Source organism: Schistocerca nitens, chromosome 1 (assembly GCF_023898315.1).
Source record: "Schistocerca nitens isolate TAMUIC-IGC-003100 chromosome 1, iqSchNite1.1, whole genome shotgun sequence".
In the NCBI taxonomy this organism is placed as follows: domain Eukaryota; kingdom Metazoa; phylum Arthropoda; class Insecta; order Orthoptera; family Acrididae; genus Schistocerca; species Schistocerca nitens.
Window position 1 is genome coordinate 747,685,602 of NC_064614.1, and position 25,837 is coordinate 747,711,438.

General features: G+C 38.6%; 1 protein-coding gene across 4 annotated transcripts in view; it reads left to right on the forward strand.

The window, feature by feature from the left end:
• LOC126260517 (protein abrupt-like) overlaps positions 1–25,837 on the forward strand; it is a 267,219-nt gene that overhangs the window by 42,619 nt on the left and 198,763 nt on the right. For all 4 annotated transcript variants that reach the window (XM_049957852.1, XM_049957860.1, XM_049957868.1 and 1 more), the window contains exons 4-5: positions 10,621–10,821; positions 21,216–21,345. In XM_049957852.1, coding sequence (XP_049813809.1) covers positions 10,621–10,821; positions 21,216–21,345 — 331 coding nt within the window. The remainder of the gene's footprint in view (positions 1–10,620; positions 10,822–21,215; positions 21,346–25,837) is intronic.

Consider the following 25,837-nt stretch of genomic DNA (forward strand, 5'->3'; position numbering starts at 1 on the left):
TTCTGCCTTATCGGACACCTTTATCCAGGAAGACAGTGTGCCTCAGGGTTCCGTCCTGAGCATCGTCCTTTTTGCTATCACCATTAACCCTATAATGGCCTGTCTCCCACCAGTCATAGCCAGCTACCTTTTTGTTGACGATTTTGCCATCTATTACAGTTCTCCACGGACCTGCCTCATTGAGTGACGTCTTCAGCAGTGTTTCGATCGTCTTTACTCTTGGAGCATCGACAATGGCTATAGTTTTTCTGCTGACAAAACCACTTTGTATGAATTTCTGGTGATGCAGTTGGTTTTTCCCACAATCTTTAGATATTGGGCCTGTTGCCCTTCTGTTCGTTGAAACTATGAAATTCCTGGAGCTCATTCTTACCTGGCAGCCTGTTGTATGTGGTCCCTCTTTGTCTTATGTGTTCTCAATGGTGCTTCCTGGGGTGCAGAACGAACCACCCTCCTCTGTTTGTACTGGTCCCTTGTCCGTTTGAAACTAGACTATGGGTGCTTTGTTTATGCATTTGCACATCCGCCCCTCTTACGCCATCTGAACTTTATCCACCATCGTGGCATCTGTTTGACCACTGGTGCCTTTTACACCTCCTCAATAGGTATGCATGCTGTTTGTCTCCCTTGCGTGGCCACCTACCCTATCTCTCCTTCAACGATGACTCCTTTGATCACCAGTATGGGGTGTATCCCTCTTCCCTGTTACCTCCTGGAGTCCACTTTTGGCTCTTGCTTCAGCTGTTTAACTTCACACTACCTGTAACTTTCCCGGTGGGTGTGCACCCTCACCACCTTGGCTTCGTGCGGCGGCCCATGTTCATTCAGCTAGGCCTTCATTCACTTCCTAAGGACACTACTCCAAGCTCACTCTATCGCCTTCAGTTTCATGACCTTTGCATGGAACTTCGCGATAGTACCTTTGTGTACACTGATAGCTTTCAGACTAACTGTGCTGTGAGGCATGTCTTCAACACTGGCACCGATGTTTTTTGGCATCTTCCTCCAGCACACTGCTCAATATTTACAGCTGAGCTCACTCATCCCTTAGTGCAATGGGTCCAGGAAAACTGTCAATTGCTCACTCTTGCTGGGGCCACTGTGATGTTTATGTGGATTCCCGGTCACGTTGGTCCGCCAGGAAACAAGGCTGCTGATGCTGCTGCCAAGACTGCAGTCCTCGTACCTCTGTCCACTAGTTCCTATGTTCCCTCTGATGATCTCTGTGCTGCCGTCTGTCAGGAGTCACTTTGGCATTGCCATTGGTCCTCCCTTCGTTGAAGTAAACTCAAGATTATTAAGACTCTCCCAGCAGCTTGGATGACCTCCTCTCGGCCCTCCCGCCAGGAGGAGGTCATTTTAACTAGGTTGTATTTTTAGCCATTGTTATTTATTAAGTGGCACTCCCCCACCACTTTGTACAAATTGTGCCCAAGTTTTAACTGTCATCCATTTCCTGACCGAATGCCCATTTTTTAACCATTTACATTCCCACTTAGGTTTGCCATAAGAGTTATCGGTCGTTTTAGCAAATGACGCAATGACTGTTGATTGCGTTTTACTTTTTATTGGTTGTAGCAGTATGGCAAAGGCCATTTAATTTTTAGTTCTGGACCTCCGTTTCTGTATGGTGTCTTTTATAGCCCTTTCTCCACATCCCTGTTTTTAGCTGTCTTCTCTTCTGTTAACTGGGATTGACATAAAGTAGTTTTTTAACTGCTCACTATCTTAGTATTCTATAGTTTTGATTTGGGTGTGTAAGCTCCAGTTGGTTTTGCACAGGAAAAGTACTGGTGAGGTTTAGGAAATGGGTAGAGTTACAGAAAAGTCGCCCAGAACCCAGTGTCAGGAGAAACTTACTGAACAGGGTGAGGAGGAAAGACTGATTGTTGGTGCCTGAACTGGACAAGATTTGAAAACCAGAGAACTTAGAAGGTGGAAAAAAGGTGTAAGATAAGGTAATAACCAAGAAAAGCTCACTAAAAAAAAACAATAGGAGCAGGAAGCTAAGTGCATTCTGTGGTAGACAGATGGGTGAGGTGGAGAAAAATCCACAGGTAAGAAAATGACAAAGGAATAGTTGTTGAAAAGAAATGCTGAGACCAATGAAATTAATGAAAACTTAAGGTAGCTATGTTGTGAGGACAAAGCACATGTTATGAAGGTGATTGCCACCTGCAGAGTTCTGAGAAACGGTGTCAGGAGTAAGGATCCAGAGGGCACTTATAGTGATATAAGCAGTGAGGTCATGATGGTCATGTTATTGAGCATGCTTGACAAAGGTTTTGTGTGTTGCCAGTCTACGCCCTGTCTCTGTGTCCATTAATTGTAACCATAACTCGGTAGTAGTCATACCAGCATAGAAGGTTGGATAGTGTTTACATGACAGGTCATTTCACATATGGCTCTCCCTTTGATGGTGTGTATTTTGCAGTTACAGGGGTGTTGTATGTAGGTGATGGAAGGAGGATGCATGTGCAAGCCTTACAGTGGGGATGGTCACAGGGGTAAGAGCTATAGGGCAGGGGGCTAAAAGCTAATCTAGATGATATGGAGAAAATGTTGACAGAATTGAATGGACCTCATTTCAGAGCATGATTTAGGAAGTGGTAGCCTTTTCTAATTAGCTGATTAATACATTCAAGACCAAGACAGAACTGAGTGACAAGAGGCATATTTCTAATTTGTTTTCTAGAGGGCTGTGAAGGCTGAGGTGTGAATGGTGGTGTATTGCTGTGAAGTGTCTGCATCTGAGCAAATAAGTTTGCCTCAAACACAAGACTGTGTGGGACAGAACTTTCACATTAAACCTACAAATAAACAACAGTACTTACATTATGATATTTGTACGCCTGCTGACACTCAGTACTGCCCTTATCTTTAATGTATTAACTAGCCACTTTGATAAGGCTATGACTTCCTAAAATCATGCCCTGAAATAAGGTACATTCTGTCAATATTTTGCTCACCTCACCTCACCTAGAACAGCTTTTCATTGCTCCCCTCTCCTTGCCACCTTCAATCTGTGCAGTATCCTGGCCAGACACTACACTCCTTCTGCACCCTATTTTCCTACCCTATGGTTCTTAACCAAGTGACTGTCCTTCCTGTAAGACTTGCCAGATGCACCCTCCAACCACCACCTACACCAGCCCTGTAACTGGCAAAATATATATCAAAAGGGAGAGCCACCGGTGAAACCACGCTTTGCATAGCAGCCATTATGTAAACACTGTCCAGAGTTTCCCAGAACTTTGGAAGTAGGAACCGGCCTTGCAAGATGTGCTTGGTTCTGGCCACCTAACTGGCTTAAATTTTCTTAATGGTCTCAGCATTTCTGTTTAATAACTATTCCTTTTCATTGCTCCTTTCTTATTTTCCAACCTGTCCATTTTCCTCCGCCCCACTCATCTGTCTTTCACAGAACGCACTTAGCTTTTCACTCGTATTGGCTTTTTCAGTAATCTCTTTTTGGTTGTGTTCCTATCTTCCACCTTTTAAGTTCTCACAAGCTCCTGAACCAGGGTTCTGAGCAACTTTTCCATAAGTCTTCCCATTTTCTATAGCTCACCAGTTCTTTCCCTTCAACCCTTCTGTCAGAAGGAGTCACAGTCCCAGAAGCTTGTTCATTTCCACTTGTTTTTTGTTTCTTTTTTCCCTGTCACATGATGAGTAGCTTTCTTTATCCTGTTATATTATACATGGAGCTATTTGTGTTGAAGAATGTCCACAGGATTGTTCAAAAGCAGTAAGTCTGACAACTAGAGTACTAAGTTAATCAGTTGCTTATTTTGTGTGGATGCAATAATGCGCCGGCCGCGGTGGTCTAGCGGTTCTAGGCGCTCAGTCCGGAACCGCACGACTGCTACGGTTGCAGGTTCGAATCCTGCCTCGGGCATGGATGTGTGTGATGTCCTTAGGTTAGTTAGGTTTAAGTAGTTCTAAGTTCTAGGGGACTGATGACCACAGATGTTAAGTCCCATAGTGCTCAGAGCCATTTTTTTGCAATAATGCAAAAGAAATTTGGGGTAAATCATGCATTCTGTTTGAACATAAAATCAAATATCATGTAAACAAATTAAAAATTTTGTCCCAAGTGTGATGAAATGGAATGTATTAGCATAGATGTGGCAAAACTACCAAAGTTTCTTGTAGATATATCTGATGCATAAACTGTTATGACTGAAAGAACACAGACTGGATCACTGATACATGTTTATTACACACACCACAAAAATCCAGGTCCAGTTCACAAACCAAAGTCCATTCTCATAAACGTTGTCAGGTAGTCTGGCCAAGCGTAAACAGTAAATGATCGAATATACCAAAGTGCTAGTCCATCATTTGGAGCATGGTTGAAGCTCTGTCATTGGCATAGGTAACAGCGTAGTGCAGCGAAGTGGGATGAATTGGCTGTAGTGGCCTGTGTACTTCTTTAAATAAGGATGCTTCGCATTTGTGTGAGCACGGTGGTGGCCGAAGGTGAGACTCACTTCCAGATCACAATGGTTTATCCTCTATTGGATGTATCAAAGTTGGCCTGTCTGGCCAGCCAGCAATTCTTCCCAACACGCTGTGGCTAGTGTTGTTGTTGTTGTTGCTGCTACCAATCTTTATGGTAGAGTGGCTGACATAGCCATAGCTGGACATGGTGCTGCCACTGGTTGGATTGTCTTGCATCTTACATCCTGCTACGATGTGAAGTGGTGGTCACCACATAAACAAAACACGAAGAAAATATATTCCCCAAAAAGATTTCATTTAATCTACATTTGGCAAGGAATGTATTATGTTAGCTTTAAAAATCTTTGGAACATAACATAGGAAAAATTGAGTTTTAATTTATTCAATGATACATGCTGTATTATTGAACTGTGGGAACGAAATAGGACAACTACAACTCTTGTTCAGTTCAATGGAAGAAAAATTCAAGTAAAGGTGCCAAAACAAAGAAAATGTTTCGTCTAATAAATGCAAACAACTAGGTCAGTGGACAGTTCTGAAGCACTACTGTTCAGCCAAAATTGTGAGTAGAAATGCTATATTTACTTAATGTGTCTGGGACATATAAACTTGTAAGCACATTGACACAAGTAAATGGTATGATTAAAAAATATTTCCAAGAGAATAGCTGTCAACCTATAGGGCTAAAAGAATGTATTATGTTATTGTTTTGTATTGAATAAGATGCATAAGAAATATTTCAACTAACTGCCATTACTGGTAAATCAATCCAAGCATGTGCAATGGATTAGTAAGGGCAGAATTTGGCTAAAGTTTATGGCGGTCTATCATTGTGCTGTGTTAAGTAGACCAGATGTCAGTCACAAGTTCTTAACCAAATGAGATCCGTTTGCTGTAAAACACTAATTTCTCACAATATATGGATTACCCCTACTTCTCTTTTTGTGTCTGCCAAAGATTGACAATTTGTGTGTGTGTGTGTGTGTGTGTGTGTGGTCTATTTTTGACAAAGGCCTTGCGGCCCGAAAGAATTATTTGTGACAGTCTTTTCGTTGTGCATATCTGCAACTCAGCATCTCCCCTATATGGTGAGTAGCAACTTTCCTTTTCATAATTTTGTTACATTCCATCCTGGATTTTCCATTATAGTACTTTTCACACATTTATTATATTGAAACATTTATTGATGAGTTCTGTTTGAAATACAAAATCATGGTTGTGGCGACAGACTAATCTGCAGCAGAGCCTGAGGTCAAAGTTAGATTGAAAGGTTACAGTTTGCTTATGAGTTTTTGAAGCCAACAAATATGATTCTGAAATCTTGTTTGTTTTTAAGGACTGGTGTGCAGTGTATCCTGAACTGTATGTTAGGTATGGAGTTGCTAGCTGTACTTGTCATGAGCAAAGCTTAATTATATGAATTTGTATAATTATTCTGAGTAATGATTACTATGGGTCGTCCTTGTGTTGTGGTATAGTCTGCAGGTTATAACATAAACTGTGATGTCAGCTAGCTCAGTCAACATGCACATTGCCTTGTGCTGGTTTTGTATGATGGGGAAGGAGCTTACTCAGACCTGTGGTGACTGCCTTTGCATTCACAGAGCATCTCTAACCTTGATTAAGAAAACATAGAGTTGTGTATGCAAGCTTATGAAGTACGTGTCTGATCTAAATTGGCCTATTTGTTTTAAACGTGTTGAGTCATACTGAAAAACAAATACTGTGTGAGGAAGGGCCATAGGATTTAACAAAGAAGCTGGATCATTTTCAGTGTGAAATAAAACTTTCTCAGAAGAAGCTGCAGTTGAACCATGGTTAATTCATTGGACAGTATATTTCCATGGTATGAATGATGAATACCCTTTGTTGAGAACAAAACTTCCAGTTTTGAAACGGAAGATAAATTTTTTAGGTAGGCTCCACGAAAGATTATTGGCAAATAGAGATACAATTGGGGAAAAATGGCAGAAAAGCTGAAATTATTTATGAGAAAGGAATATGCTTTCAAATTATGGCTGCAATATTTGAAATAAGTATGGAAAGAGTGGGAGGTCTATTACATACTTTAACAAGACTTACCTGAACTCATTATGCACTGCATGTTCTTGTAGTGCTGATAAGAACAAAGGCATCATGCACCACTTTCAAAGGTAAAATGAACTGTCATTGTGAATGCTGGTGGTGCTAGATGTTCATACCAAATGAATTATTAATAATTAAGTACAGGGTGAGAATTTGTGATTTTGCTTTTCATAGTATTGAAGATAATCCATCGCCTAACTTTTACTCTCAGAATGACGAAATAATTAATTTCATGAAGTTGTACACAAAGCAGAACTGTGCTCTTTTCTTAAATAAGCAGAAGAAGATTTAGAACATTTAAAATTGATGTTACCCATGCCAAATATGAGCTATCAAATCATAGGTCATCTCTGTACCATCCAAATTTAAGTTCACTCCATCTACTCTGTACTACAATGAAACACTACTTACAGAATAAGAATATTACTTTCATCTTGTATGGTATAATTAAAATAGAAAAAGAATGGTTTTGTGTTATGAGTTTAAAGAGGATTATCTTTTAGTTGAACAAACAATTGACATGTGTACAAGCCAGTTCCACTGAGAGCAAAAGTAATAATGTAAGCATAAGTGATATTGGAAGTGACTTACAAGGTGCCGACAATAGCTGTTTACAATATCGTCATCTAAGTGTCCTTAGTCCCCTCCTACAGGCCTACTGGTGTGTGCAGCCTGACACAGTAATATATTTTAAGGTGATTAGCAGTATGGGACTCATTCACACTTCTAGTCCCCATGCACTGCTTTCCATGAAGTGTAGTTCACATTTCATGTAACACCTCACCAACTACAAATAATTTCCTAAGTGTTTGTTTATTTTGGAGGAAGGGGGGGGGGGGGAGATTAGATTATGATTTTATTACATTCTGACTGCTAGCAACTCAAGAAATGTTTTCCCATTAGTAACAAACATTTATTTTTCCTACAATCAAAAGAAAATTGTCTCATTAGTATGACCTTGGCTGCCCATAATCTGCCTTCTGAATCCCCATGATTTATTGTAACAGGTATTAACATGTTGGACAACCTCTCATAAACTTTTGCCCACAGTTGTTTGTTTCGTAATATGTTTTAAATCCTATTTCAGTGAGTTCTGTGGAATTTTCTTTTTGAAACAAGTAAGTGTATGATGAGCTTGAGCAAGTTCTAAATGAAGCTCAGAGCAGAGGATACATTTTTAAATATCTAAATGTGATGGAGGTAAATAATACAGGGCGAGTCACCGAAATGGTACACTTTCTGTTGGCTACTGTCCTAAGATGTAGACATGCTCACACCATCTAATATGTCTGATGAGACCCGCACAGTATGCCATTCAGTTCAGTATGGAATGTTGGCCAGTGCAAGTGCATACTGAGGCAGTGGAGGAATTCTGTTGTGGCAGAGCATTGTGGCTGTCCAATTTGATGTGGAGGAGACCAGCATTTTCATGTTCCAGACAGAAGGACAATACCCAGGTGGATAAAACAGTGGGGTGAGACAGGTTCTGTAACCAGTGCGAAACATGATGGAGCTGAAGAGGTAATTCGAATGCCGGAAAATATCTGATGAGTTCACACAGCTCTGCAACAATACCCCCAGCAGTTTGTCCATTACCATTGCAGAACATTATAAAGCCCTTGTAAGTCTTTGCAGAGGATGAAGAAACAGTTTTTAAAATTTCATCCTTATAAACTGCAAGTGGCTTAACAGTTACAGCTGACAGATAAAGTGAGTGGTTGCAATTTGTGCACAACATTACTGGACAGAATTAACAGCAACAACCGCTGGCCTGCAGGTGTCAATTTTGTGTGGTATGTGTCCATGAATAACAATTTCTTCATCTCACAACTGCAGAGACAGTGGTTTTAGATGTGACATGGTTTCAGAAAGATGAGGCTGTAGCTAGTAAAGGTAATGTCAGTGTAAAGTATGTGATATAAGCTTGTGACTGGACTGTTGACCTTCCCCCAGGAAAGATTTCTGCTACTGATTTGATAGAAGTGTGTGGTCCTGGGATTGTCGTGGAGGAAATGGAATAAGGGAAAATCCCCATCCCTATCTGGGATTGAACGCAGGACTTCAGGATCATAAGAATTTCAGAGTATTGCAGTGTCATTGGGTTGTTCATCAAAAAGCTGCAGCTGATAGGAAGTATGTTCATCAAAAAGCTGCAGCTGATAGGAAGTACTTTAACTTAAAGCTCAATTCAGTGCTATTTGAACTTCATCAAATGAAGCTTTCTGAGATGTTGATCCTCGAAAAACTTCATGTGAATATAATTTTTTAGAGTTAAATATTTGAAGCTTAACTACATGGTGCAGCCACATTAATATTACCGCTGCCTATGTTAGATGTCAGCATGCAGTAAACAGTCACAGATGGCAAGTGGCAGCACTAGCGGTGGAGCATATGTAAAACAAGTTGGGAAGACGTGGAAAACAGTTCAGTCATTGTCATAATGGGGAAACAGAGCGATTTTTGTGACATCCGAAATGTGGAAGCACTTTTGAAACAGTGAAGTTTGTAAAATGTTCATGTGCCACTTTAAAAAGTATACTGTGCATGGCAAAATGACCCTATGCAAAACTGCTGCTGAGGTGACTGTGGTGCATTACAAGCCGTAGATGACATGGATGAATGATGGCTGCAGAGATGTGTGTAACTGTTTAGCAAATCACTGCCCAGATAAACCAAGGGGCTACCAACAATGTCTCGTCAACAATCGTTCAGCAGTGTTGCTGTGTATGGGCTTCTGCATCAGGCACCTGGTTCATACAGCCATGCTGACTGCTGTTTGTCAGCAACAAAGACTGGAATTTACATGCCAGTACTGCAAATGGATGTCCACTGAGTAGCGACTGGTGCCCTTCTCAGGTGACAGATGGCCATTAGTGTATAGGGTGTGAAAAGTCAGAAAGCAAAATACCCTTCAAGAGTTGTCAGAAGGGTTGAGGTTGGAGGAAGGAGTGTTATGGTCTGGTGAATGGTTTCATGACATTTCCTGGGTGATCTCGTTATTCTGGAATGCACAGTGGAGCAACATAAAGTGTGCATCTATCCATGGGGCCATGTCCACTCCTACATGCAATTTATTTTTCCTCTGCATGTTGACATCTGCCAGCAGGACAATGCAACATGTCACACAGTGTACATGCATAGTTTGAAGAGCACCAGGATAAGTTTGCCATACCCTTATGGCCACCACAGTTCCTGGATTTAAACCCAATCAAAAGTGGGATCACGTTGATTGGGCTGTTCGTGCCAAGGATCCTAAGCCAAGAAGCCTAGCACAGCTGGCCGCTGCAGTGTAGTCGGTACTTTCCAGAACCTCATTGACACTCTTCCTGTACATCTTGCAGTGATTTTTGCTGCAAAATATGGTTATTCAGGCTTTTTACAGGTGCTCACATTAATGTGACTGGACAGTGTAAATATGTAACAACCAGAAGGTTTTGAAGAAGTGTGTGCCAAAAATGAGCCTTTGTTAACTTAAGTAAACACTTCATTGCTGTGACAAATATTTTCTGTGAGTCATAAAGAAATTGGGTTTTCAAAGGCAGATCCTGTTTTTTTATTTTTTATTTATTTTTTATTTTTTTTATTTTTTATTTTTTTTTTTTAATTTGCAAATCATTGTGAAAAGGGAGTCTATGTGGCAGTGAACTTCATTGATGGCTTAATTTTTAGTTGTTTTTTCTAACCATTTATAACAAGAAAGTGATGAAACAAAAGTGAAGCTTGACAGTTTCCTTGGCATAAAAATAAAACCATATGAACGGAGAATTACGAAATACATTGAGATTTGTGTAACTTTTGTGATATGAATGAACAGAAAAACATCCGTCTGACTGATCTACAGAGGCGCTTTGCTTTCTTTCCAATAGTACCACTATTTTGCCTGCTTTTATTTTACTTTGATGGAGCACCAGAAGGAATAATCTCAGTTTCCAAAAGGCATATGTCATGTGTACTATTTTTGATGCTGTTAGGCTTTTTACCGCCAGCAGTTTTAATAAGTCCATCTACTTTTTTAGTTTTTTAATGGAGGATGACTTTTTTTCTGCTTATCATTTGTTTTTTCTTTTATAGTTTGATGGAGCAACATCAGATACTGGACACAGCCGGCGTGGTACACGCAGTGGCATTCCGACGTCACCTATAGCAGGAGCTCCAGAAGAAGATGATATCCTGAGCCTAAGCCCTCCTGCCTCCCCATCTCCTCCTGCCAAACGCCCATGTACAGCACCAGATCCAGCAAATATCAAGAGAGAAGCTCCAGATATTGTTGAGGTGTGTATGTGCCTTTGTTGGCAGACTTTTTTTAATGATATAAAGAAAATTATACACTTTCAGAATTACTCAATAAAATCACCTGCTGTTTTAAGTGGAAAATAACAAAGTCGACTGAATGTGTCTGTGACAAAAATTTCCATATAGAAGTAAAATGTCATAGAGAGAATTAAGATGAATAACAATGCCTAATCAGTAAACTGGCCACAGTATAGTGGAGAACATAATAAGTTTGATATGAACCTCTGAAAACATAGGTTTTTCAGAAGTTTTTGTTATTCCATACAAGTCAACTTGTTTTATTATGAAGTAACTGAAATGCTGGCAATGAGTAAACTGCTATTGTGAGTTACGGTGAAGTAAAGTGGAGTGGAGTCACTGGAGCAAGCCAATGTTTTTATGTTGATATTCATATTGTACATTTGTGATATGAACATGATAATGGAAAATGTTGTGTGGAATAAAGGTAATGCAAAGAGTGAAGGTAACCAATCACCGTACAGTTAAGGCAGTTTGCAGTTGATAGGCACATAAATGAGGCTGAAAAAGTTGCCAAGCTTTGGACATTGCCGTCCATCGGAGCTCTCTCTCTCTCTCTCTCTCTCTCTCTCTCTCTGTCCATCTACATCTTCCCTCCACCCCTCTCTCATGCCTTTCTCATCCCACTCACTCCATGTGCCACAATCCCTCACCCCCATTCAAGTTACTTTGTACAGACAATGTAGTCGCCTGGGACACTGTAGCCGTGTATTTCTGTGTGAATGCGTGTTTTTCAGCATATGACAGATCAGCACAGGATTTGATATCCAAAAGCTGAATGATGTCTTCAACCTCGTATACATCCTTGTCAACCATTTAACATCTGAACTATGTGGCTATTAGTTATATTTACTCCTTCCATTGTTAGTGTTTATGATATGACCACATCAGGTGGAGACACTCAGATAGCTTACAACACGCTAATCTTTTGGATGCCACATAATTATGGAATATGTATCACAACAAGGTGTCACCTATATATGCCCTGCAAAATATTTGCTCTGTAGTCATTTTCAAATGTTTGAATGCATTAATGCTTCTTAGCATACTGACTACATTTGTGACCAGTTTCTGTGTATTATTGTTATTATCGTTGTTACCACCATCATCAGCAGCAGCAGAAGCAGCAGCAGCATCGTAAGTCTCCCCTCAAAGAGAACAATAAAATACAGTCAGTTTTCACGGCCTTTTTCTTCCAGCTCTTTATTCTTTCTTCCCAAAAACCTCTCACATATTCACCGAGTTTCATCTTCTTCTCTTCTGTCCTGTTTCTCATTGGACACTTGCTCAAAATTTTGTTTTCTGATTTTATAACATGCCTTTACGCTGATGTGACAAGTCATGTGGTGGCATATGCACATATACAGATAGTGGCAGTATCACATACATGAAATATAAAAGGGCAGTGCATGGCAGAGTTGTCATTTATACTCCAGTGATTCATGTGAAAAGGTTTCCAGTATCATTATGACTACATGGCAGGATTAGCAGGCATTGAATGTGGAATGGTCATTGGAGCCAGATCCACAGTGTCAAGAGTGTGCCAAGAATGCCACTTTTCAGGCATTACCTCTTACCACAGACAATACAGTGGTCAATAGCCTTCATGTAATCACCTATAGCAGCGGTGTTTGTTTAGAGTTGTTCGTGCCAACAGACAAGCAACACTGCCTGAAGTAACCACAGAAATCATTGTGTGATGTACGACAAACATATCCCTTAGCACATTGCAGGGAAATTTGGTGTTCATGGGTTATGGTGGCAGACGAGCAACGTGAGTGCCTTTGCTAACAGGACAACGTTGCCTGCAGTGCCTCTCCTGGGCTCATGGCTCATGCCCATATTGAGTGGACCCTAGATGACTAGGAAACTGTGGCCTGGTCAGCTGAGTCCCTGTTTGAGTGGGTAAGAGCTGATGGTATGGTTAGAACTGCTGCAAACTCCACAAAGCCATGGACCCCAGTTGTCTTCTAGGCACTCTGCAAGGTGGTGGTAGCGCCATTATGGTGTGGACTATGTTTACGTGGAATGAACTGGGTCCACTGGTCCGATGGAACGAATCATTGACTGAAAATGGTTGTGTTTGCCTACATGGAGCCCATTTGGAACCATCCATTGACTTCATGTTCCTAACCAACAATGGAATTTTTATGGATGACAGTGCTATGTCACCTGACCTGCTATGTCACCTGGCCACAATTGTTCATGATTGGTTTGAAGAACATTCTGGACAGTTTGAGTGAATGATTTAGCCAGCCAGATCACCCAGCTTGAATCCCATCAGATTTTTATGGGACATAATTGAGAGGTAAGTTCATGCACATTCACAGTTATGAACTGCTACATATGCAGCATGGCTCAATATTTCCGCAGAGAACTTCCCATAACTTGTTGAGTCCATGCCGTGTCATATACTAAGCAGGCCAAAAGTATTATCCTGTATCCCATGAATTTTGTCATCTCATGGAATAACTGTCTGTCATGTTTTCTGAGGAGATGTTTATTTCCTTGAGGTCTTTCACTGTTTCCTTTACACAGCAGGTTTTCACTGTATTAGTCATCACTATGTTAAAAATCTTGTTTGTCATTGTCTCTTTGTTCACCCTGTGTTCATGTCCATGGAACTTTGGCCTCCAGTTCTTTTGTCAGTCTCTTTATCCAGATCCACTCTTTCTAAACTGGTCTATAGATCTTTCTCATTGTTTTCCTCTCTTGTTTTTCTATGTCTTTGATTTCCATTCTTCCCTTGATTGATGTCATTTCTGGGGCATACAAGACTAAAACAGTTATTTTTGAATGGAATGTTTTGAAAGAACGTGTGTCACAATCTGCAACATCACAGTTCATAACAATTTAATTTGACTTTATCACAAGTTATTTGCTGATGTGGATGGAACAACATATTTTCAGTAGCCCTATTTCAAACACTGCTGAGAGTCTTGTACACTATTACAAGTACCTACACTTGTGACTAATTGAAGGAACAGTGTTATAATGTTTTGAGCAGTGTTGCTTATGTCACAAGCTTTTAGCTCAACTACATAGTCATCAGTACATAGTGGCAGTGACAGGACAGTTTATCATGCCTTCAGTAATGAACTGCACAACATGTTGACAAATAGTAAACCACGGTGAGTATAAAACTATGCAGGCAAGCTACATTGCTCAAAGTACTGTAGCATAATTCACTTCGGATGAACTACCTCAAATTTCAGTGAAAGAGATAATTATATCTGTTCTAATATAAAATTCATGCTTTTCCTTCAATATATTCCATACACTCTTGTTGACAAAACAGTTTTTGAAAATATAACGTAAGTGGATGGATAAAAAATCTATTCAGCGAGTTGCCAGAGGAAAAGATGCATATAAAAGTTATGGAAATGTGCCAGCCTTTCCTTCTCAACTCTTCCGGCAAGCCTCCCCCTATGCAGGGTTCTGGGTGACTTTTCTGTAACTCTCCACATTTTCTATACCTCGTCAGTCCTTTTTCTTCATTCCTCTTCCTTCCCTTTCAACCCTTCTGCCAGAAGTAGGAGCTACTGGCTCGAAAAGTTTGCAAATTTTCGTAACTTTTTTGTGTTTTCGCTTGCTGTTGCTTGAGAGTAGCTTTTTTTTTATCAATCCAGTAATATTACACACTCTTTTTGGTCTTCTCTGTTACATGCTTTTTCAAAAAGTCTAAAAAATGTCATACCGTGAGGCTACGCACTTTTTGTGTTTGAAGATGATATTTCAGATTTTGATATTTGTAGTAAAGAGATGCAGTTAACTGGTCACTGAGATCAGTGATTAATTCCATTCTGAATTTTCACCATCATGTTGTACAATATAATGTGTACATTAAAGTGTGCAATGTCCAGTTAATAGTGAAGAAGCTTGTGATAGTACTTTTTCATTTCACTCCAGAACAAATACTATTACTGCTAATGGAAATCACTCATGTCCATCTCTCTCATATCTGTTGGATAATCCACATCATCATATCAGTTTTGCATGACTTGTTCTGTGAATATGCCTCTACAAATGCAGAGTTGTGAAACATGTAGATAATTACAATGCCTCTTTTGTCCTTTCGTTTTGTCATTATCTGTTTGCAACTGTAGATTGTTATGTATTCTTCCTTTCATGAGTATTTCATTCATCCAAGTCCTGTCTGTGCTCCTGCAGTCTGCTGACATCAGTATTTCTCCTCGTTAGTCTCTTGGCCAGATTTGGACTATATATAATGTTTTAATTGTTACGGTGACTCTTTTTCAGAGCAAATATAATGCAAACCCAGAAACATTTTTTGAAGCTATTTTATCTTTAGCTTAGTGGCTACCATAATTTGTGCACCTTCCAATGCAAGTAATAAAATCCCAGGCATATCTAGAGCAGCTCTTAGCATATTTCATAAAACTGGACGATGCTAAATCTCCTACACTATGGAAAAAAGTCGCTAGATCTGAATTTACATCTCAGATCATGATTTTTTGCACATGAAATGTTTTCTTTTCACTGTGACTGAGGGTCATATGAAGTATAGTGTAAGAACTTCATCAAAAAGGTAAAAAGGTAAAACCTCCTTTACTCATAAGTTTTCTAAAGATGTGGCAGGCGACTTCTCTTAGACAAGTGCGGTTTATTTCTGGCTTGTAGAAAATCACCAGGGGTATAAATATTCCAATTCCATTGTATCTTTCTAACTGTGAGCCCTTGATCCTACTCCTGACAGGGAATGAGAAGCTGTGTTCTGATGTGGGTATAAGTTTGTTTGTTTAATACTTTGCACAGAGTTCATCAACAAAACATGCACAACAATTTGTCAGTGGCAGATTTATTCCATTCCTATTACCACTAGACAAAAGACTGGGAGATGAACTTCTATACATAAAAATAGATTCAGGTGACTGTTGTAATTTTGCTCTTTTATCAGATAGTTCACTTTCCACATTTCCTGTCTTTCCAGCTCTCAGAGCTGTCATCAAAGTTACCATTTCTCTCTGTAAAACCAGTGTTACATCTCTGAATCTGACACTCAGCTTCTTTTCACTATTGCGAGAGGTTACTTAATAGTAAAGTTGATAGCAAATAGTGCAAAAACTGCTCTGTTCAACTGCCATATAAAGTGTACTATCCAAGGTAGCTCACGGAAGAAACATTAGAGCAAGCAGAATATGCCAGATTGACTAATAAAAGCTACCATTTAGTGAAGTGAGTTCAATTAACAGCACCGTGGCACAGTCAGTCATTTGCATTACCATTAGCCTCAAGCCATGTCATTTCCATTAGAATTAGCCACAAGCCATAGAATGCAGTAGCCAGATGTATCAGTTGAACCCAATATCAGCTGATCGATAGAAATACCCACTGTACTCTCTTCAGTAGTTAATAACATTGCTCTCGGTGGTATGAATCAAACTGTAAAAGGCATAGTTTGCTGAATGTCAGAAATCTTGCACAACTGCAAAATCATATTGCAAAACTGTAAAATCAAATTAGCAACATCTTGCAAGGCCATTACTGCAGTATTCGTCTGGTTTGATTTCTTGTAACTACTGCAGTTTGTACACTTTTTGAGTATCTGTTGCTCTGTCGTACAAAAGATTCACAGTTCTTTTGATGTCTTATGAACAGGCTTATGTGGTGAATATTGGAAAACATGTTGAATTCTCTTCGTATCTTTGTCACAATTACATAGTGCTTCAAATGCGCGCTCCCTGTTTGCATGAAGTTCCTGTGCCGTTCTCTTATGGATGACTGAGAGGGTGGTGGTTTCCCGTATTGCATCCTGAACTTTCTCTGAACTTGTGTGTCTGACTTCGTTTCAATAAACCGAGCCGTACCCTGCGTCTTGTCCAGTACGGACTCCAGTCTTCAATTCATTTATGGTGCTCCTGCCAAGCTGCAATAACATAGATTTCTTTTCATATATGCTGCTCTTGTCACCTGGAAAGGCAAAACATTTATTGCCGGCCGCGGTGGTCTAGCGGTTCTGGCGCTGCAGTCCGGAACCGCGGGACTGCTACGGTCGCAGGTTCGAATCCTGCCTCGGGCATGGGTGTGTGTGATGTCCTTAGGTTAGTTAGGTTTAAGTAGTTCTAAGTTCTAGGTGACTTATGACCTAAGATGTTGAGTCCCATAGTGCTCAGAGCCAAAGAGCAAAACATTTATTGATTACCTTACATATAAAACTTTTTTAGTTGGTGCATCACTGGCTATTTTTTTTCTTCAAGTCAATTAAAAGTCAAGTTATAGGGCGTTGAAGTTGTAAAGTACCCTTTGGCACACCATGTAGGCACTCCCTTGTAACATTAACCCTTTAACTGCTGATGACTTATATAATGGTTGTGCCTCGAGTGGTAACAATGTATATATGCCACAGGAGCTAAGCGTACTAGGAGTATTAATGTCAGATCTGTACATTTTGAAGTTTTTGTGCTAAATACTAGCAATGTGGCAACATGATGTCACTTTTAGAATTCCATGCGGTGGATAGGATTACTAGTGCTTCCTTGATGTGATTCATACGGCAGAAGTGGTAGTGTATGGGTCTTTTGGCTTGCTTTCTATTGTTGCATTGTGTTTGGAAATAAGTAAGCACATGCTGTCTGACAAAAAATAGAACATATTCACATGGAAAGTGGTAGTGAGAGTGAATCTCCTCCTTTTCGTCTGAAACTGAGGACACTGTGCCTCTTGATTTTTATTCTTTGACGTCTCAAGTGTTGGAAAGTCAGTTTTGTCATTGCATACCTTTGCCTTCCAGAAGTACAACTGCAGCGATAATGAAGGTGAAGATGACATGCCACCAGGGAAGAAAGACAAGTTTGAGGACAAATTTCTGTGGTACAAGATGGAGCCAAAGCCCCGGGTTTTCGATTTTGATACAATGCATTCAGGTGTGACTTATACACTTCCAGAAAAACACTAGTGCACTACAAGTTTTTTAGAGATTATTCACAGAGGAGTTTGTCTCAATTACTGTAGATGAGACTAACAGTTACTACGCTGTTTGCAGTACTCTCTTTGTGATAAAAGCTGTTTGAAGGCCTGGAAAGATATGTGCCTAGCAGAAATGTATTATTTCCTGACAGTATGTCTTCTCATGACAAGATTTATAAACCTAAAACATTCTGAATATTGGTCAAATATTGGTCTCTCAGAACACTAATAGTGGGTTAATGTCTCATGACAGATATTTATTGTTACTCTGAGTGTTGCATTCCCACAGTAACAATATTCCTGCTCAAGCTGTTTTATATCTGGGAGGGAAGTTTAGGACAGCACTCACTCCATTCCAAATGTTTCATCATTACAAAGTCCCCCATTTTTCAAGGGACACTTAGGTTTCAAATGTGCATTCCACCTAGAAGTCATTCTGGTATTAAAACGTTTATTCTGTGTGGTTGTGAAACAGGTTTTATACTTGAATTCTTAGTTTATACTGGCACAAAGTGTGACATAGTAGTCAGTGAAGACTACCTGGGAATTACAGGCAATATTGTGACAACACTTTTCGAACCTTATTTGGAAAGATGGCATGCGCCATATGTGGATAATTGTTACACAAGTACATCTCTGTTCCCCTTCTTGCGCAAAAGAGGAAGAAATGCAGTAGGTACAGTTCCTTTGAACAGGAAAGATGCACTAAAACTTGAGGCCAAACTGCGAGGAGGAAAGACAGAATTTAGGTCAGAAGACATGACAAAAGACGTATGTCTGTTGAGAACATGTACAGCTGGAATGAAATCGGGGCAATATGGGAAAATGGACTGCCAAACTGATACAAAAAATTTGAATGAAAATGCGTATTGAAATATAATGAGATTATGGGTCCAGTGGACAAAATAAACATGCTACTTAGTTCAGTGGAATGTGTTTACAAAACACTGAATTGTAAATGTGCTAAATTCCCACATTATTTACAAGGTTCGCACTTCACTTGTACCAAGAAAGGAAATCAGCAGGAGGTTGCTGGTCAAATGAGGAAAAGCCTTTGTGGCTTTGAGAAAGGCATTTTTCAAGCTCCATCGAATCATCAGTAAAACAACATGGATCTGTAAGCAGATGCATCATATGCAGCAAAAACAAAAAAAAATTAAAGGAATCGTGTTACTGCTGTAAACAATGTGAAATGTGATATGCGACTGTGTGTTGTAGCTTGTTTTGAAATATATCACACAAAAAAAGTCTGAAATGTGCTTCTTTGTAATGTTATCTGGTTATAGGAACTCCATCAATAAAGATTATTAAAACTACACTTTATTTTAAAAACTTATTGGTGAGAATAACTCAGTGCAGCAGATGTGGCAGTATTCAGCGTCATATCGTGTTTAACATGGCAAGCATGCTGCATGGAGCAGCCATCACACACACAGATGTGCGTACTGTTGTAGCCCATTCAGCAGTGAAGGATTAAAATATAGTTGGCATTGAAGGTCTGCTGTTAGAGCATCTCCTGCACCTGCCATTTCACAGTTCACTGACAACTGGTGCTGTCGGGTGAGGTATCCCATTGCTCCTCTTTCTGTTCTAGTCTGCTGCGCACTCCTGATCAGCTGTATTGAACAGCCCTATCCTATCACAGCAGGGATATTTTATTATAAATTGATGTTAGATTTTCACTAGCTTCTGCTTAGTGCAACCTAAATAATTTTTGATACTCTAGTATCCATTATCCAAGAGGCATGCTTGAAGTATCTTTTTAAAATTTAAAAAAATTTAAAAGACTATCCGTTTCAACCCATCCGGTAAGTCTCACCTGACCTGGGATTTGGGTGACTTTTGTGAACTGTACCCCTTTTCCTAAACCACTCCAGTCCTTTTCAGTCACCCCTCTGCCGTCCCCTTCAACTCTTCTGCCAAGCCACTGCCTCTGAAAGCTTGTAAAAGTTAAATCTTTGTGTGTGTGTTTTCTCTTGTCGTTGCATGGTGAGTAGATTTTTTATTTGTCCATTTACATTTTATTGTTATCAGTAAAGGAATTCTTGTGATCTGGACCTAGGTTTTTTATCTACATACATATTTTAACATAATAGAACGCCTGTGTCTCCATTTGACAATGTCAGATAACAACATGTATTTCATTGGTTGAAATATTTAAAAATCAGTGTTTATTGAGTCTGTAGGTGTGTCAAAAGTATCAGAAATGAAAGAAGAGTCTCAAGCTTATTTGTCATAGCAAAAGAGCTATGTGATGCAATATCATACCAAGTAAAGCTTTTCATTAGTAAATTTCAGTTCTGTATTACCCTTTTTGTTGTAGTACTTTGTGGTATATGTGAATAATTCCCCAATATAAGCATATCCATTTGTAGGGAGGCAATGTCTTAAAAACTAAACTATCTACAGGTGGCAAGTCTTCTTCTGTCATGAGTGCCACTACTAACATTTTTCAATTCATAAACAAAAATGTTGTGGAAAAATGCAAACTTTTGAAATTTTTATAATGGTTATTGTTGAGGCTGAAAGATGCTTATCAACTCTGAAGATGATGAAGATATTTTAAGAACAACAGTGATTGAGACTAGGTTGAGTGTATTAATAGTGCACACTGGAGGAAAGAACATAATTCAAAGCCTGTCTCATTTTAGTGAAAAGGCTGTTGACTGCTTTGAAGAAAGACAGAAGAATGGACAAATAAAATTGATATTGTTTCAGGAAAATGTAAAGCTAAAACAGAAAAAATAAAATAGATTTCTGCAGAAGAAGAACAGCTGAAGAAAGCAGGAATAAGACAACTTGATGTAACAAGCAGGAAATATATTGCCCAGAAAATTCACAGTTGGACAATTGTCCTGGTAGAAAAACTCAAGAAAATCCAAACAACTTGGTCTGACGAGTGGAAAAGAGCCCATTCTGAGAGACTAAAGGAATATGGGCACAAAGAAGCGGTGTTTTAACTCTGAAAAAGCCTTTTGTTGTACATCTTGTGGTCCAGTAGGGCCCAAACATACTATTATTACCACCACCACCAACACCAACACCAACACCACCACCACCACTACTACTACTGCATTAAATTGAGCAGTTGACAGTTTTATTCAAATGTATCCAACTGCCAAGTAGTCACTGTGAAAAATGTGTGTGTGTGTGTGTGTGTGTGTGTGTGTGTGTGTGTGTGTAGAGAGAGAGAGAGAGAGAGAGAGAGAGAGAGAGAGAGAGAGAGAGAGAGAATGATAGTTTTTCATTTATTTAGTATTGTATCTGAATTTATTAGTGTGGAAAACAATGTTTCCACTTTACATAAAGCTGCATAATGATCTAATATTTTCTGAAACTTAAATATTTCTGTATGCTTCTCATAGCATTTTTGGAATAAAGCCATAAAAACTTATAAAATAATTATCTATAAACTAATGTTGTTGCAGCCAAAACTGGAAGTCCCCGACTATAGCAGTGATGGAGAAAGCAGAACAGAAAGTGGAAATGGAGCTCATTATGGTGGAATAGAAAATCCTCTTGATGCGAAATCAGCATATGCAACTGGAGGACTACAAGGTATTATGTGTGTAATTTTATGTATAATTGTCACTTTTTCCTTTCATTGTGAATACTTCAAAGTGTGCTAACAGGAAAAACAGCCGACAATTGTTGAATACATGACTCACTTTGAAATGACAAAAAAACTAATATTTATTTTGCTTGCTAGTTATTTTAGTGAATGCTTGTATTATAAAACAAATGGGATACAATAGTATTCATGTCTACACTCTTGAGTTCGATGTTCTACAGACTATGCATCTTACTTTTATGAACACAAGTTTACTGGAACTGTATCACTCCACACTGTATCTTTAGATCATATATTCATTTACCATTTTCAGTACCCCCTGTATACTAACCTTCCCCTCTCCCACCCCCCACTCCCACCTCATTTTCTTTTTATTACCTACTAGTCATAATATTGCCCTTATACATTACTTCAGCACATTAGTGTACCACTTACTGTTACTCAGATTTGGATTGCTCAATTCAGCTACTATTCTATTGTTTTCCTCTGTTTGTGTGATATGCTACTTGTTAAATACACACAGAATTGATTACTGTAAGATCTAGTGAAGTGCTTGGTTTAATACACTCAGCGCCAAAGGTTATTGTACTGTAATATGTATTTTCTGAGTGATTAGCGAAAAATTCACACTGACAGTCTAAAGACAGAAATAGTATGAACATCTAAAGGCGGAACCCAGTTATTTAGGGCGCTGTGTCTTTGGTAGTATATGCTGAAATGTAGAGATATTAATAAATGATTGGTAGAAATTCAAACTCCTTAGCATTACTGAAAAGGTAGGTCAATGATGAGAGCTAAGTTCAAAATAAATAATATGCATTGAAGGTTAACAAGAATTTGATGGAGAAAAATGAAACGGAAGTAGTAAAGTGTGGAACAATAAATCAAATAAAAGAGATAATGGATCCTTCTTTATCCCACCCATCCTTTCTTACTTTTCCCAAAGTCACGCCACTGTACTTCCACATAGTTACCTTGTCAGTGAATGATGGACGGTTTTCCTAGGTTGGTGCTTCACTTTATAAAAGCATCTGCAGATTCATGCCCTGTACAACATTTAGTTGGTGGAGTCTTCTAGATCAAAAAGACACATTAGTGTAATGCCAACTTCAAATCACCAGTTGTACAAACGGCATTCATAGCGATAAATGCAAGAGTAGAACTAGTGATACCTGTTTATGATGATAGTGCATCGTGATGACTGTTTTATTTCCAAGATGCATATGCTGTGAAGGTACTATATGTTGTTGTTACACTGAATTAGTACTTGTGCGTTGTCGACATCACAGGCCGTTGTAAATAATTTTTGGAATTTTCCAGATCTTGGACTAGATCTGAAGGCTTAAAACATTTGATCATTTATAATCATCCTAATCTGTCCCTTAGGAAATGTGTAATGGGCTTAGCAGTTTTAACAAAGTTTGGCTGAAAGCTCCCTAGCAGTTTGCCTTATCCCAGGAGACTGTTGGCTCATTTTGTCATTGCTGGGAAATAGTGGACTACTGCCAAAATCATTCAGAAATCTTATATGTCTGTAGCCAAAAACGTAAACCTCAATACAGTGTTGATCTCTGATAAGCTTAATACTGAGTTGTCTAGCCAGTGAAGCCAAAAACTCAACAAAATCCATTAATGTGATTCAGATATCGCGTTTCAGTGCTAATTTCACTGATCTTACTTGAGTAAACAAAATGTCTACAACATGTATAGATAATATTTTAACGAGTTGTATTTATAATGAGGCAAATAAGTTTTATTCAGATAGGACTTACTGATCATTGTGCCCTGTTTATGGAGTTACATAAGGAACTAAAACATAACAGGTCCAGATTTTGCTATGCATGTAAAAAATTACAAAAATATTTAAAAAAAATTGTGAATGCAGCAAAAGAACTGGCAAATAATAGATTTATTTTGGATTGTGACAACAAATCAAAGGCATTATGGTCAGTGATCAAAGTTGAAGCAGGTTCCACAGCCAGAGGCCTTGATATTTCCAAAATCAAGATAGAGGATAAAACTATTGTAAAACCTGCTCAAATTCCTGAATTATTTAATGAATTATTTATGAATGTAAACAAAGCAAACATCAGTGAAGAAGATTATTCAGATAAGGTATATTTCTTTAACAGTGAACAGTTTGAGGGTGAACCTTTCAGTACATTTACCAAAACTACTGTAAAAGATATAGAAAATTAATACCAACAAAAGTGTTAAAAACAGTGTCTGAAATAACTGCACAACCACTATCTACAATAACCAGTTCCTTCAAGGAGGTTATTTTCCAGACTCACTGAAGTGTACAGTAGTTAAGCCACTATTCAAAAAAGGCACAAAAGAACATATGGGAAACTATCGCCCAATCTCACTTCTTCCATCTTTATCAAAAATATTTGAAAAGGTCATCACCATACAAATTCAAAATTTCATAGAGAAATTTAAAATAGTCTCAAAAAATCAGTATGGATTTCAAAAAGGCAAAACCACAGTATCTGCTGTAAACGATTTTCTAGATAAAATTAGCTTCTCTCTAGACCATTCACTGCACACCACAGGAATTTTTTGTGACCTATCAAAGGCCTTTGATAGTGTGAACCACTACTTCCTACTCTGTAAACTGGAAAAGTATGGAATTTGGGACACGGTGCTAGAATGGTTTAAGTCCTGTTTAACAAACGGAAGACAAAGAGTGGTTATGTCATCAGAGAGAGGAACTTAATACTTCAAAGTGGAAACCATTTCACATGGAGTACCCCAAGGTTGTGTTTTAGGTTCCATTCTGTTTCTGTTTTCATAAATGATCTACCATTTAATATTTGCAGATTATACATCTGTAATCATTGAAAGTAACAGTACTGACCAAATTCTCCAAACTGTATTAAATACTTTAGAAAAATTGGATACCTGGTTTAATTTAAACGGGTTAATATTAAACATAGAAAAGACTCCGTTAATGTAGTTTGAAACAATACAAGCAAAATTAAATGATATTCAGGCCAGTCACAAAAACCAGGATTTGCAGAAAGCTAGCTGTGTGAAATTCCTAGGAAAGCAACTGGATAAAAATGTATCATGTGGCTCACATATACAGTACCCTGCAAATAAATAGCGTAGCATTTGCAGTGAGGGTATTGTACAATGCTGCCAGTATGGGCATACGTAAGGTGCTATATCACAGCTACTTTGAGTCAGTAAAAAGGTGTGGAATTGTAATCTGGGGTAATCAAACCATAAGTGTCGAATATTAAAACTTCAGAAAACCATTATTATAAACATACACAATGTAGGGTGATTAAAATCATATCGCCCACTCCTGAAAAATCTAAGTATGTCAAGTGTTCCCTCACTATACATCTGTGAGCTGATTACCTTTGTGTACAGCAACCTTGATTTATTTGTAGCAAATTATTTCCAACATGATTACAACACAAGAAATCAAAATAATTTTGTGCTGCCCGCCCACTGTTTAAAACTTTATGCTCAAACTTCACATTATATGGGCATGAAAATTTATAACAGAGTGGAAGGAAGATAATTGCTCAGCATAAATTTAGAAACACTAAAAAAATCCTATGTGAAAAACTAATGAAGAAATGTTTCTATTTATTAGAATAAATCACGAATGACCACCTGAAAATTTGAGCAGGAGAGCATAAGTACTTAGGACTGTTAATTTTTAAAAGTTTGTTACTTTTGAAGAAAAATATTAATTGCTTAATTAATTATCCAGTGCAGTATATTATATTTCTGATATTGTAAGGAAAGTTGGAAACCAATTTTTGTGTTTTGTCGAGTCTCCTGGTCAGTAGTGTGTTTACATTTTGCGGCGTGTGATTGCAGTTGTAGTGGTTTCAAATATAAGTACTGACAAAGTTGTTTGTGCCATGTTATATATTTATTAACTTTAATAGTTTTGAATGGTGTTTTGTGCTGTTTGTGGTGAAATTACGATTTATAAATGTTTGCTCGCTTTGTTTTTTAGAGTTCTCTGTGCGTTGAAGTCATTTGATAAATTTTGTGCTTTAATTTTCAGCTGATGTTTCTTATTGTTTCTAGTGAAATATTTCAGTAAAATTTTCATTCACTCTTTTAAGTTCGTTGAGTGTTCCAGTTTCCACTTGAATTTTTGGTTTCAGCTAATAAATTTTGTGAAGTTGTGGTTTAGTAGTATTAATAAAAGTAGTTGCTTTCTTAGTAGAGAGAGAATTGTGATAGCACTATTGTTAGTTCTGTAAATGGTTCTACTGGTGTAACTGAACTTAAGCAACATAGTTGTTTAGTTTTTTTTCAGTAACTGCAAAATTTTGCCATGTGTGAGAAGTGTGGGCTCTATCATAGGTGTGGGATTTATTCAAAATATTTTCATTGTGTGTGTGTGTGTGGGGGGGGGGGGGGGGGGGGAGAGATGCAGTGGGGAAGCCAGTGGGCATTCTAGCAAGATCTTCTCCTGGGAATGCAGAATCTGTAGAAGAAATAAGT